Source organism: Eretmochelys imbricata, chromosome 14 (genome assembly GCF_965152235.1).
Source record: "Eretmochelys imbricata isolate rEreImb1 chromosome 14, rEreImb1.hap1, whole genome shotgun sequence".
In the NCBI taxonomy this organism is placed as follows: Eukaryota; Metazoa; Chordata; order Testudines; family Cheloniidae; genus Eretmochelys; species Eretmochelys imbricata.
The window spans coordinates 42484603-42499551 of record NC_135585.1 but is presented as its reverse complement, the minus strand read 5'-3'; the positions used below and the strand labels follow the sequence as shown (position 1 = coordinate 42499551).

General features: G+C 46.8%; 1 protein-coding gene across 1 annotated transcript; it reads right to left on the bottom strand.

Moving 5' to 3' along the window:
- Positions 1 to 1137: 1137 nt before the first annotated feature.
- LOC144274078 (olfactory receptor 6B1-like) lies at positions 1138 to 2111 on the bottom strand. The gene is given in 2 exon segments (XM_077832761.1): positions 1138 to 1658; positions 1661 to 2111. Coding segments are annotated over 2 exon segments (972 nt in total).
- Between the last annotated feature and the right edge of the window lie 12838 nt (positions 2112 to 14949).

Below are 14949 nucleotides of genomic sequence, written 5' to 3'. Positions count from 1 at the left end.
GTCCAGTTTTGGGTCCCACACTACAAGAAGGATGTGGAAAAATTGGAAAGAGTCCAGTGGAGGGCAACAAAAATGATTAGGGGACTGGAACACATGAGTTATGAGGAGAGGCTGAGGGAACTGGGATTGTTTAGTCTATGGAAGAGAAGAATGAGGAGGGATTTGATAGCTGCTTTCAACTACCTGAAAGGGGGTTCCAAGGAGGATGGACCTAGACTGTTCTCAGTGGTAGCAGATGACAGAACAAGGAGTAATGGTCTCAAGATTAGATATTGATTGGTTGGATATTAGGAAAAACTTTTTCACTAGGAGGGTGGTGAAACACTGGAATGCGTTACCTAGGGAGGTGATGGAATCTCCTTCCCTAGACGTTTTTAAGGTCAGGCTTGACAAAGCCCTGGCTGGGATGATTTAGTCAGGGATCGGTCCTGCTTTGAGCAGGGGGTTGGACTAGATGACCTCTTGAGGTCCTTTCCAACCCTGATATTCTATGATTCTATGATTCCCCCTGCAAAATCCTCCCAAACTCTACACCCCCTTTCCTGGGGAAGGCTTGATAAAAATCCTCACCAATTTGCATAGGTGAACACAGACCCAATGGTCTCACCCTTACAACATGTTGCCACCTCGACCATTTTGTGTCTTTTTGTAACTTAAGGTTTGCCTAGAGGGATTCTTACAGCAGCCAAAGTGGAAGGGCAAGAAAGGCTATAACACTGCTCCTGGTCAAGTGTCCAGAGGTCACTGCTGGGGCCTGGTTGTTTGCATCTGACCTGTGTGAGCACAGTAAAGGTGGCTGGTTTGCAGAGGGCTATGCTGGCAATAAGCACAATTTCAGAGGTGGCAGATTTCCCAGGTTTATATCCCCACATATGCTGCACCAGGAGTTAGTATTTTTATTCTCCAAACATTTATTTTGATCAAAAATGGCTTTTTTACAGATATAAAAATCGGTTAAAATTTTGTCTCCACTCTGCCTAGTACCCAGTTAAAAACTCCATGATCGAAACATAGTTTTCCCTCCCTGGTTCTTCCACTAAAATGGACAACACTGAGTGCTGAAATTTTAACTGGGACTTTTCAACTTAATTTTAATGGGGGCTGATTGCTGAAATCACCCAGGCAGCTTTGAAAACCTCAGGCTATGTTATTATGGAGGTGTATCTGCACATTTCTGTGAAAGCCACATTTACTGACTGCTTTGCTCAAGGCTTCCTTGACCTCTCTGTTTCTCAAACTGTAGATGAGGGGGTTTACCAGGGGAGTCAGGACCGTGTAGCAAAGAGAGAGCACTTTGTTTAGGTCTCTCAGTGTATCATGTTTCGGTAGCAGGTACACAATTATTAGGGTTCCATAGAAAATTGTCACCACAATGAGGTGAGAGGAGCACGTGGAAAAGGCCTTTTGCCTCCCCGTGGTGGAAGGGATTCTCAGGATGGTGGCGATGATGCACATGTAGAACGTCAGAGTTAGTAGGAATGGAGGCAGGGTGAATACACAGGCTAGTATGAAATCCACCAATATGACCTGGTGGGTGTCACTGCAGGAGAGCTCTATAGGTGGGATGACATCACAATAGAAATGGTCAATATCATTTGGGCCACAGAATGTTAACTGTGATAGGAATAAAACAAAGATAGTACTAGCCAAACAAGCTTTAACCAGGACCCAGCAGCCAACTAGAGGAAAAACCCAGTATTCATAAGAGTTGAATAGTGCAGTGGTTTACATATTGGTAAATACCGATCATAAGACATCGCTGCTAGGAGATAGCATTCCGTACCTGCCAGAGACCCAAAGAAATACAGTTGTGTGATGCAGCCACTGACTGAGATGGTTCTGTCCCCAGTCAGGAGACTGGCCAGCATCCAGGGCATGATGGTCGAGGTGTAGCAGGTCTCCAGGCAGGACAAATTCCCCAGGAAGAAGTACATGGGGGTGTGAAGGTGCTGATCAGCCACAATGAGCACCACGATGAGGGTGTTCCCGGTCACGGTTGCCATGTACATCACTAGGAATATCAGGAAGAGAAGAATTTGTAGGTCAGGGAGCTCCCCAAATCCCAGGAGTAAGAATTCTGTGATGGCTGTTTGGTTTCTCCAGTCTGCCATGGGTTGAGTCTAGGAACAATAAATCTGTGTGATTGAATCAGAAGGACATGGAGTTCAAAGTTAATCAAATCTCATGAATTAATTCCATAAATATTCAGAAACTCCCCTTCCTCTCCTGGTTAAAGGCTGAAATGTTAAGACTAAATGTAGATTTCAGAGCAAAGTGCCAGGAGTGGAAACAGGGTGGAAACAGGTTTCAGAGTAGCAGCTGTGTTAGTCTGTATTCGCAAAAAAGAAAAGGAGTACTTGTGGCACCTTAGAAACGAACAAATTTATTTGAGCATAAGCTTTCGTGAGCTACAGCTCACTTCATCACTATTCCTTTTGAAGGGGGAAGAATAGCTCAGTGGTTTGAGCATTGGCCTGCTAAACCCTGGGTTGTGAATTCAATCCTTGAGGGGCCATTTAGGGATCTGGGGCAAAAATTTAAAAAAAGGTAGATGATTTAGTTGGGGATTGGTCCTGCTTTGAGCAGGGGGTTGGACTAGATGACCTCCTGAGGTCCCCACCCTGGTATTCTATGATTCTATGAGTCTCAGTCTGAGGACAGAACTTCGCTCTGATGGGGAAGAGGGTGGTCTACATGGATACCAATGACTGCTGTAACAGCCCGTTTCCATGGTGGCCAATTACTGATAGAGAAATGATCTGTTCTGTCATATCAAATCCCATCAAGTGACATACCAGAGCTTAACAATGATACTTAAATGCTGTATTTCACTTCTGACAATGGCCAGAATCATGCCATGCCTTAGGAGTCAAAATCAATAAATACATCAACTGAAATCTTGTACTGAGATCTCCAATGTAGTCTAGTGTCCTTAGGCACCAATCTTGTGTTATAATTAATGGAAATAAATCTAACAATATATCCTGGTATATTCCGCCTTTCATTTCCCTGTAGGAAAAGAAACAATTTTCACCCCCACACAAGAGATCAGTTTTGCATAATTTATGAAGTGAAGTAAATTCTCCCTTAGTTCCTGTGGTGGTGATGGTGATGTAGGGAGGGACTGGTAATGCCTTTTCTGTTTCCTGACATTAGCTATGTAGCAGTAAAATAATGCAGCTCTTTGGAGGGTGGATCTTAGGAAGGGGTAAAACCAGGATGATGTGCAACCCTAACTGGTGGAGTGACCTTCCACATCCATAATGAATGTGGGATGATAATACAGGAGCAAGAAAGGCACTGGGGCGATGGGGGTGGGGGAGATGCTGTCCCTGAACTCAGAGTTTAGAAACAATCTGGCATGTGTGATCCAGGTTAGTAAGACTCTATCACCACTCGCCACCACATTAAAAATCATGGAAGACCGGAGACATTCCAGAAGACTGGAAAAGGAAAAATATAGTGCCCATCTTTAAAAAGGGAAATAAGGACAACCTGGGGAATTACAGACCAGTCAGCTTAACTTCTGTACCCAGAAAGGTAATGGAGCAAATAATTAAGCAATCAATTTGCAAACACCTAGAAGATAATGAGGTGATAAGTAACAGTCAGCATGGATTTGTCAAGAACAAATCATGTTAAACCAACCTGATAGCTTTCTTTGACAGGGTAACAAGTCTTGTGGATAGGGGGGAAGCGGTAGCTATGGTATATCTTGGCTTTAGTAAGGCTTTTGATACTGTCTCACATGACCTTCTCATAAACAAACTAGGGAAATACAATCTAGATGGAGCTACTATAAGGTGGGTGCATAACTGGTTGGAAAACCATTCCCGGAAGGTAGTTATCAGTAGTTCACAGTCATGCTGGAAGGGCATAACAAGTAGGGTCCTGCAGGGATAGGTCCTGGGTCTGGTTCTGTTCAATATCTTCATCAACGATTTAGATAATGGCATAGAGAGTACACTTATAAAGTTTGCGGATGATACCAAGCTGGGAGGGTTTGCAAGTGCTTTGGAAGATAGGATTAAAATTCAAAATGATCTGGACAAACTGGAGAAATGATCTGAAGTAAATTGGATGAAATTCAATGAGGACAAATGCAAAGTACTCCACTTAAGAAAGAACAAATCAGTTGCACACATACAAAATGGGAAATAACGCCTAGGAAGGAATACTGCAGAAAGAGATCTGGGGGTCATAGTGAATCACAAGCTAAATCTGAGTCAACAGTGTAACACTGTTGCAAAAAAAGCAAACATAATTCTGTGATATATTAGCAGGAATGTTGTAAGCAAGACACGAGAAGTAATTCTTCCACTCTACTCCCGGCTGATTAGACCTCAACTGGAGTATTCTGTTCAGTTCTGGGCGCCACATTTCAGGAAAGATGTGGACAAATTGGAGAAAGTGCAGAGAAGAGCAAGAAAAATGATCAACGATGTAGAAAGCATGAACTATGAGGGAAGATTGAAAAGACTGGGTTTGTTTAGTCTGGAGAAGAGAAGACTGAGAGGGGACATAAGAGTTTTCAAGTGGATGTAAGCAGAGTCAGGATGGGCTCCACCCTGACATCTGGTGGTGAGCTGTGGCAAGTTGTGGAAAAGAACTTCAGGGGCTGATCTCATTTGCATAGGCACACCCACCCCGCCTAGAATGAGGCCATAACTGCCCAAATGGTCACTTTGGCTGTTGTGGGATCCCCAGTGTCTCTGTTATTGGGGCGGGAAGAATAAATTGTTATTACCTGATTATGGGAACTGTGCTTGGAACTGTACTTGGCCTTTTGTTATGATGGAGGGACTCACCATCAACTGAGTAGCACTCGCTAGGCAAGGGACTTGGGTTCCAAAACTCTGTGAATGGAGAGAGACTTGAGACAGGTATTAGTACCTGGTGGTGTGGGTCCCTTTGGGAGGTCCTAAAGCACCCATTGCACCTCTGTCTCTCTCCACTGTGGAATGTCAGAGCTAATTTTGGGTCTATTAAGAGTCTTGCTACGGGTACTGTGCTGCATTCACTTTGTCCTTAATGGTGCACCAGCACTAAGGCTCCCACTACTATGAGCTGAAATCACTGAGCACTGTGTGAAGTAGTCGGGAGCCGGAAGATCTAGAGTGCAGCGGTGCTGTTCGTGGATAGGCTGGGGGACTGTTCGTGAGATGGCGAGGTGAGCAGAGCTGTTTGTGAGATGGCGAGCTGTGCAGAGCAGGGCCGGTCGTGGTGGAGCGGAGCTGTTCATGAGACAGCGGTGTGTTTGTGAGACGGCGAGCTGAGCAGAGCTGTTCATGAGACGGCGAGCTATGCAGAGCGGAGCCGGTCGTGGTGGAGCAGAGCCGTTCGTGAGACAGCGTAGCAGAGCAGAGGCCTGTGGGGCAGTCAGTTTCAGGACACGTAAGGTGCCCCTTACCTCTTTCCCCCCCACACAGGCACATTTTAGCCAGTCTGGGGAGTAACACTCTGCAGATGAACTTTTGAACTCTGGGGCTGGACTTTTTTGGACTTTGGGTGATTTGTGGATTGCTGGACTCAAGAGACGTTTGGGTTCTGGGACTCAAGAACCCAAGGGAAAGGATGTGGCCCAATTTTCTGGGGTGGGTCTTTGCTCATGGTTTGGTTAATGAACACTAGTTGTGGTGTTTCCCCAATTTAATGCTGAGGTTGTTTACCTCATGTTATTAAAGATTCTCTACTACACCGAGACTCTGTGCTTGCGAGAGGGGAAGTATTGCCTCTTTGAGGTGCCCAGGGGGTGTGTAAGATTTTCCCAGGTCACTGGGTGGGGGCTCGAGCCAGTTTTGCATTTGCTTTGATGAGAGGGAGCCCCTGTGTACTGAACCCGGCCCTTGCTGCTATCAACTTGGCCTGGCAGAAGGGTTACATACATAAAAGGTTGTTAGAAGGAGGAGGGAGAAAAATTGTTCTCCTTAACCTCTGAGGATAGGACAAGAAGAAATGGGCTTAAATTGCAGCAAGAGCGGTTTAGGTTGGACATTAGAAAAACTTCCTAACTGTCAGGGTGGTTAAGAACTGGAATAAGTTGTCTTGGGAGGTTGTGGAATCTCCATCATTGGAGATTTTTAAGAGCAGGTTGGACAAGCACCTGTCAGGGATGGTGTACATAATCCGTAATCCTGCTTTGAGTGCAGGGCAATGGACTAGATGACCTCTCGAGGTCCCTTCCAGTTCTGTGATTCTATGCTTGGGGCTCACACTGAGCTGGATCCTCAGCTGCTGTAAATCAAAGTAGCTTCTTTTGTGTCAGTGGGGCAGATCCTCCACTGAGGACCTGTCATAAGACATGGATCTCATGCTCCATCTCTGTGAAATTGTGCTATGAATGCTGACTGGCACTGCAGTGGGAAAGTGAGGTTAAAACTGTTAATATTCACCTGTCGAAGAGCTCTGTGTTGCTCAAAAGCTTCTCTCATTCACCACCAGAAGTTGGTCCAATAAAAGATATTACCTCACCCACCTTGACCCTCTAATATTCACAAATCACATTCATGCCCCTGTTTGGAAGGTGGCATAGAAATGCAGTCAGGAAGATGGTGCTCACCTGAAACCACAGGACAACCCAAATGTGAAGTGATGAGCTCTTGTTTCTGAGGGTTCAGTGGCCAGGACTCAGGATCCTCAGCTGAGGTTCTTGTCACTCCTCTTTCTGCAGAAACTCGGAGATGGTAGAATGGGGAACTTCTGTTTTCCCTGCCCATTACTCCAAGAACAAGGGGGACATACAACAAAATTTAAAGGTGGGCAACTTAAAATCTAGCAAATGAAATTCTTGTTAACCCACTGTGTAAGTAAACTGTGGCACTCACTGTGATGCTGGCAGACCAAGTGCTAGCTCATGCCAAGGTCCCCCCTGTCTCAGTAGGACACTAACATACACAGCTGGAATCAGTCTGGCTCCCTTCTAGGTTAATATTGATAAAATGGGTACTAGAATTATATGGAAGTGTTTAATGTTTGACTCTGAATGCTTGTCAGTTGCTGCCTGCATTAATCTCCCCTGCAATGTCTGTTCCATATTGTAATTTAACATTTGAGTGCTTGTAGTGAGCTTCTGTGAGTATGAATCACCACACAGGAGAGGGACGATCATGAGTGTGAAGAGTTGCTCTCCCACAGACATTAAGCCTCTCCTGAAAAAGGAGACCCATCAGTACCAGATAGGGTGACCAGATGGCACATGTGAAAAATCAGCACAGGGGATGTGGGGTGGGGAGGGGTAACAGACACTTATACAAGACAAAGCCCCAAATAATGGGACTGTCCCTATAAAATCGGGACATCTGGTCACCCTAATACCGGGTGGGCTATGGGTGCATATTGCAAGTGGAAACTCCTGACAACTGGATTGAGAAACCATCAACAAAAGGACTAGAGACTCTTATTGTTCTGCTCTCCTCCCAATGAAGATGAGTCATGCAAATGGATTGAGTTTGCAACTCAGAGCAAAGATGGCAGGAGGGGGATAAAAACCTCAAACAAAAGGAACTAGGGATCTCTGTGCTGCTTGCACACTTGGGGCAGGGTGTTTCTAGGCATTAGCAAGAGATCCCCAGCTGCTTAGCCTGGGGTAGCCCTAAAGGTCAAATACAGCTTGCTGCTGAGAGAAGCCTGTATCACCTTTTGAAACCTAAGACTGTGACTCATTCATGGGTCTGTTTTCTTGCTTTAACCTTGTAAATAACTCTCATTTCCTTTTCCTATTTAACAAATCTTCCTATACAGTAATTCACTATAGGATTGGCTACAAGCATTGTCTTTGGTGTGAGACCTAAAGTGCAAATGACCTGGGGGAAGTCCGGAGTAATCTGAATATCGCTGTGATTCTTGGCCGTGTACCACAGATACGCTCACCTGGGTGGCAGGACAGACCAGCGCAGCCAAGGAGGGGAGTGTAGGGGACTCTGTCAAGGCTGTTAAAGTGCCTGAGGAGTTTGCACTCGGTGCAGTTGGTTGGTGAAATCTAAGTTTAGAACTGACAAGCAATGAGGGGGTTTGTGCCCAGGGTTGTAACTGTCTGCCCTGAGTTTGGCACTCACACTCTTGCATCCCCATTGGGAGCATCACACTCATTGCCACAGGAAGCCATTGATATGAAGGACTTAACTAGATTCCAGAAGAGACTGGATGTTCCTGACAGCCATATAAATATCCAGAGTTATCCTAATTAATGGCACCAATAGAGATTGGCTTAACCCCCAAAACATGAGGTTTAAAATCCATTCCACAACTATTCTAGACCAACATGACACATGTGAGGGGAGATTATCCCAGAACTGCTATTGCAGTGTTCTTACATTTGCCTCTGAAACATCTAGTACTGCCCGCTCTTGGAGAAGGATACTGGGCAGGATGGCCCTTGGGTCTGATCTAATCTGGCAATTCCTATATTATTATTATGTTCTCCTAAAGTGATACAGAGAAGCCCAAAATTCCAGTTAGTTCAGGAAGCTACTTGTTTGATATTTCAGCTTCTGACAGGCTGTTCCCTGAAAAAAGTTGACCTGGCACAGATAACACTTTTTTGGTGACAATCGATACAAAGAAATCATTTGAGAGGAGGTTGTCAAACTGTCTATAGGATTGGGACATTAATTCTAATAGGAGATTAGGACACCCAATTCCTAGGTGGCTTTAAAAATCTCAACCATAGCACCTGAGCAATGTCCATATCTTGTTTATTCCCTGGGTTCAGTGGACTCGTGGATCCTCTTGCAACCTGCCTGACTCAGATATAGTGAAGCAGTTTTTATTTACTTTTAACTAAAACCATTTGTTCTTCACATACCCTCTCATCCTCCTAATTAATTACTCATCCTCCTAATTACACTTTATCTACCTAACATGCCATTTTAATGTTCCTTTCTATCAGCTTCACTTAGTTTTAGGGTGACCAGATGTCCCGATTTTATAGGGACAGTCCCAATTTTGGGGGCTTTTTCTTATATAGGCACCTATTACCCCCCACCCGCGTCCCGATTTTTACACTTGCTATCTGGTCACCCTATTTAATTTTGATTTCCCATTATTCTGTTCCAGGCTTCACCCTAGTTATCCTGAGCCAGATCCTTAGCTGAGGACCTTTCACAAGACACATATCTCAATTTCCCCATTGTTAAATGGGGCTATTAACATTGACTGGCACTGCTGTGGGATGGTGAGGCTAAAAGTGCTAATATTCACAGAGACAAGGTGAGTGAGGTAATATATTTTATTGGACCAACTTCTGTTGGAGAGAGAAACAGATAAGCTTTTGAGAGCTAGAGAGCTTGTCTTGCTCTCCAACAGAAGTTGATCCAGTAAAAGATATCACCTCACCCACCTTGTCTCTCTAATATCCTGGGACCAACACGGCTACAACAACATTGCAAACAATATTCACAAAGCATATCCATGCCCCTGTTTGGAAGATGGTATAGAAACACAATCAGGAAGAGGGTGCTCACCTGTAACCACAGGACACCTCAAGCTTCGAGTGATGACCTCTTATTTCTCAGGGTTTGGGAGCCAGGACTCGGTTTCCACCACTGAACTACTTGGGTCTCATCATTCAGTAGAAACTGAATCTGCTCAGCAAAGACACCTGCATCTACCTGAATGGACAAGCAGCTGCTGTGATCTGTCTTAGAACATGCTCTTCCCCCTCCATTTACACAGTGCAGAGCCCTCATATTTGTATCCTTCTCCATGGAAGGCTGTGTCTCCCTTGATTTCACCTCTGAAGAGATTGAGCCTGGGGAATTAGCGCTGTGTTTTCTGTGCAGACAGTACAAACAACTATCCTGATGCAACCAACCTCCCACTCCCAGAGGAATCGCCTTTCTGCTACCAGCTGTTTAAGGTCATTGCTCTGCATGGCTGAAATGTAATGCAGAGACCCTGGAGTGCAGGGCCATGCAGAGACTGAAACTACTGAGCAATCTTTACTCATGTCAACTGTCCCATTGCCTTCAGTGGAACAATTGCACAAGAAACAATGGCTAAAATGACTCAGGCCTGCCAGATTGGGTGCTGAAGCCTCACAGTTTAACAGACACACAGGAAACTGAATGCAAAGTAAATTTAATCCATAGTTTGCAAATGAAAGATTTGGATGGAAGAATCTCTCTCCCATTCACACCCCCAATGGACATATTTCTCCCAAGGAACTTTGATGTTATCAGTAATTATTAATGTTTGTTTATTTAACAATATTCTCACCCTTCTGCTGAGCGGTAGCAGAATTCAGGTCTTGCAGATTGATTTCCCATTGGAAAATTAGTGATGTGGAGTCTGGGTAATTTCTCAGCATAACTTGTTTGTTTTTACACTATATTCACCAGTCCTGGAACAGAGGTGACCACAGACAACATGCCGGAATCCTCCTTTTAGGGATCTCAGCCCACACATCGGAGGCAGGACTAGCAAGCAAGGACTTTCCCCCACACAATACTTTCAGCCCAGGACACTTAGCCCTGGTTCACACTACAAGTTTAGGTCGAATTTAGCAGCATTAGATTGATTTAACCCTGCACAATTAAGCCATTTTTGTCAACTTAAAGGGCTCTTAAAATCAATTTCTCTACTCCTCCCTGTGGAGGGGATTAATGCTGAAATCGACATCGCCGGGTTGAATTTGGGGCAGCGTGGACACAGTTCGATGGTATTAGCTTCCGGGAGCTGTCCCAGAGTGCTCCATTGTGACCGCTCTGGAGAGCACTCTCAACTCTGATGCACTGGCCAGGTAGACAAGAAAAGCTCCACAAACTTTTGAATTTCATTTCCTGTTTGGCCACTGCAGCAAGCTGATAAGAACAGGTGAGCATACATACCTGATCAGCAAAGGTGACCATGGAATCCCAGAATTGCAAAAGAGCTCCAGCATGGACTGAACGGGAGGTATTGAATCTGATCACTGTATGGGGAGATGAATCCATGCTATCAGAACTCCGTTCCAAAAGAGAAAATGCCAAATATTTGCAAAAATCTCCAAGGGCATGAAGGACAGAGGCTATAACAGGGACCCATAGCAGTGCCGCATGAAACTTAAGGAGCTCAGGCAAGCCTACCAAAAAACCACAGAGGCAAACAGCCGCTTGGGGTCAGAGCCCCAGACATGCCGCTTCTATGTTGAGCTTCATGCAATTCACAGGGAAGTAGAGTGAACCAAGGGGGCGGGTTTTCATCAAGGAGAAGCAAACAGAACTGTCACACCGTAGCCTGGTCAGCCATGAAACTGGTTTTCAAAGCTTCTCTGTTGCACAGCACGCCCTGCTATGCTATTCTAATCACCCTGGTGTCTGGCTGCACGTAATCAGCTGCCAGGCGCTTTGCCTCAGCCTCCCACCCCGCCATAAACGTCTCCCCCTTACTCTCACAGAGATTGCGGAGCACATAGCAAGCAGTAATAACAATGGGAATACTGGTTTCGCTGAGTCGGTAAACTGCGCCAGTGCACTTTTAAACGTCCAAATGCACATTCTACCACCATTCTGCACTTGCTCAGCCTGTAGTTGAACAGCTCCTGACTACTGTCCAGGTTGCCTGTGTATGGCTTCATGAGCCAGGGCATTAAGGAGTAGGCTGGGTCCCCAAGGAGAACTATAGGCATTTCAACATCCCCAACGGTTATTTTCTGCTCTGGGAATAAAGTCCCTTGCTGAAGCTGTTCATACAGACCAGAGTTCCCGAAGATGCGAGCGTCATGTACCTTTCCCGGCCATCCCACGTTGATGTTGGTGAAACGTCCCTTGTAATCCACCAGAGCTTGCAGCACCACAGAAAAGTACCCCTTGCGGTTTATGTACTGGCTGCCTTGGTGCTCCAGTGCCAAAACAGGGAGATGGGCTCCGTCTATGGCCCCACCACAGTTAGGGAATCCCATTGCAGCAAAGCCATGCACTATGACCTGCACATTTCCCAGGGTCACTACCCTTGATAGCAGCAGCTCAGGGATTGCGTTGGCTATTTGGATCACAGCAGCCCCCACAGTAGATTTGCCCACTCCAAATTGGTTTCTGACTGACTGATAGCTGTCTGGCGTTGCAAGCTTCCAGAGGGCTATCGCCACTCGCTTGTGAACTGTGAAGGCTGCTCTCATTGTGGTATTCTTGCGCTTCAGGGAAGGGGAAAGCAAGTCACAAAGTTCCATGTAAGTGTCCTTATGCATGCGAAAGTTTCACAGCCACTGGGAGTCATCCCAGACCTGCAACACTATGCGGTCCCACCAGTCTGTGCTTGTTTCCCAGGCCCAGAATCGGTGTTCCATGGCATGAGCCTGCCACATTGCCACCAGGATGGTCAAATTGCCAGGGCCCGTACTTTGAGAGAAGTCTGTGTCCATGTCCTCATCACTCTCGTCACCGCGCTGCCGTCGCCTCCTCGCCTACTTTTGCAGATTCTGGTTCTGCATATATTACATGATAATGCGTGAGGTGTTTACAATGCTCATAACTGCCGCGGTGATCTGAGCGGGCTCCATGCTTGCCATGGTATGGCGTCTGCAGGAGAGCACAGTTGCAGGGGAAGTGGTGGTTGGATGACCAGTTTTGCAGACCTACTGCATCGTCTGCACGCTTGCCAAGGTATGGCGAGACAAGAGCAGCTGAGCAGAGTTGCAGCAGAAGTGGTCATATAGAGGACCTGTGAGACCACCAGGAGAGCAGAGTGGCAGCAGAAATGGTCATTTGATGACGACAGTTTGCAGCCCTACTGCACTGTCTGCTGAAAGCAGTATGGCGCCCGCATGGAAGAAAGGCGTGAAATGATTGTCTGCCGTTGCTTTCACGGAGGGAGGGGGACTGATGACATGTACCCAAAACCACCTGCAACATTGTTTTTGCGCCATCAAGCATTGGAGCTCAACCTAGAATTCCAATGGGCGGCGGAGACTGCAGGAACTGTGGGATAGCCACCCACAGTGCAACGCTCCGAAAGTTGATGCTAACCTCCGTACTGTGGACGCACTCCACCGACTTAATGCACTTAGTGGGGACACACAATCAACTGTATAAAATCGCTTTCTAAAAAATCAACTTCTATAAATTCAACCTAATTTTGTAGTGCAGACATACCCTAAGGGTGAAAGCTGGGTCATCACCAGTGAGTGGGAGCTGGGCAAGGCAGGGTACTTCTCTGTATGATCTCTCTGACAAATGTAGCTGTGATTCTATCTAATGGTGTTTGTGGGGCAGATTGTACCTCATCAACCCCTTTGATTCAGGGGTTGGGGGGCGAGATGTGACCGCACATCTCTGCGTCTACGTTGGTTTTACTACCCTTCCGGTAGTCAGTGCTGTGTGGCCTAATAGCCAAAGTCCATATAACTCCACTTGCCCTAGTGGGATAGCGCGGCCTAGTGGCCAGAGTCCATAGAGTATGCTCCTAGAGCAGGGTGGCCCAATGGCCTGAGTCCATATATCCCTTTTAGGGTAAGAAAGGGGTTGGGGAACTATGTCGTCAAAAGGGAAGGGGGGCTGTGACCTCTGGTGGGGGAGCCCAGGCCCACCCGTTCTCACCGGGCTCTGACCCAGGGCCCTGCCAGCGGCGGGGTGATCCGCCACGGGGTCAGCAGGGAATCCTGCCGCAACACACTGATCTCGCTGTGGTGGGAGGTACCACACCCTTACCTTCCCTGGGTCCCTCCCCACCAGTTCTCCAACAGTAGTAATCCTTGTGGCATCAGGGTTTCCAGGTTCCTTGGCACCCGACACTCCCTAGGGTTCCAATAGCTGTAAGCCTCTGTTCCCGGTTCCTGACTCCTCAGCTCTCCCCTGTAAGGGTGTAGCTGCTTCTGGGCTGGAGCCTCCACTGGGCATCCTTCCTCCTTGGCCACCCACCCTGACTGAACAGCCCTGCAGGCTTTTATACTTGACCTCCAGTTGGAGCATGCCCAGCAGAGCCTAGCCTTCCTCTGCAAGGAGGGACAGGTTAACCCTCTCAGTCCCAGTGTGAGGCCGGTCCACCCTGTCACACACCCTCCCCTTTAGAACGGTGGTTGGGATTTCCCCCAACTTGTCCCCCTCCCCGCCCTTCCTCTTCTCCCACCCTGGAAAAAAAATCCGCGTTTCGGTGGGCCTTACCTGGCCTATGCAGCACTTGAAAGGAATAGGGCTGGAGGCACAAATACCACCGCATAATTTGATGATTTGTCTCTTTCATGCTGTTGATCCAGCGAAGGGGGGCATGATCAGTCACTAAGAAGATGTGTTTCAGAGTAACAGCCGTGTTAGTCTGTATTCGCAAAAAGAAAAGGAGGACTTGTGGCACCTTAGAGACTAACCAATTTATTTGAGCATGAGCTTTTGTGAGCTACAGCTCAGGTTCCCCAGCAAGTAGTAACGCATTGTGTCGACTGCCCACTTAACCATGAGGGTCTCCCATTCTATGGTGGAGTAGTGCGTTTCATGTGGGAAGAGCTTCCGGATGAGGTACAAAACGGCATGGTCTTCCCCCTCTACCTCTTGTGACAAGACAGCTCCTATGCCTAATCCAGATGCGTCCGTCTGGAGAACGAAGGGCTTCATAAAGTCAGGTTGGGTCAACACAGACTCCTGGGTCAGTTGTTCTCGGAGTGCGTGAAAAGCATCCTCACATTCCTTCATCCATTAGACCTTCTGGGGCTATGTTTTCTTCGTTAGGTCCACCAAGGGGGTGGCCAGTGTCGAGAAATTAGGGACAAACTGCGGATAATACCCCGCCAATCCTAAGAACTGCCATACCTGTTTTTTGGCTTTAGGGGTAGGGTAGTCCCTCAAAGCCCGTACCTTATCCACCTTAGGGTGTAATTTCCCTCGTTCTACTGTATAGCCTAAATAAGTCACCTCCCACCACCTGTCCTAAATGGCAATTGGCCGGATTTGCCGTGAGACCCGTGACACCCAGGGCTTGTAGTATATTGGTTACGTGCCGAATATGGTCTCCCCAGCTGGAGCTATAAATGACAATGTCATCAAT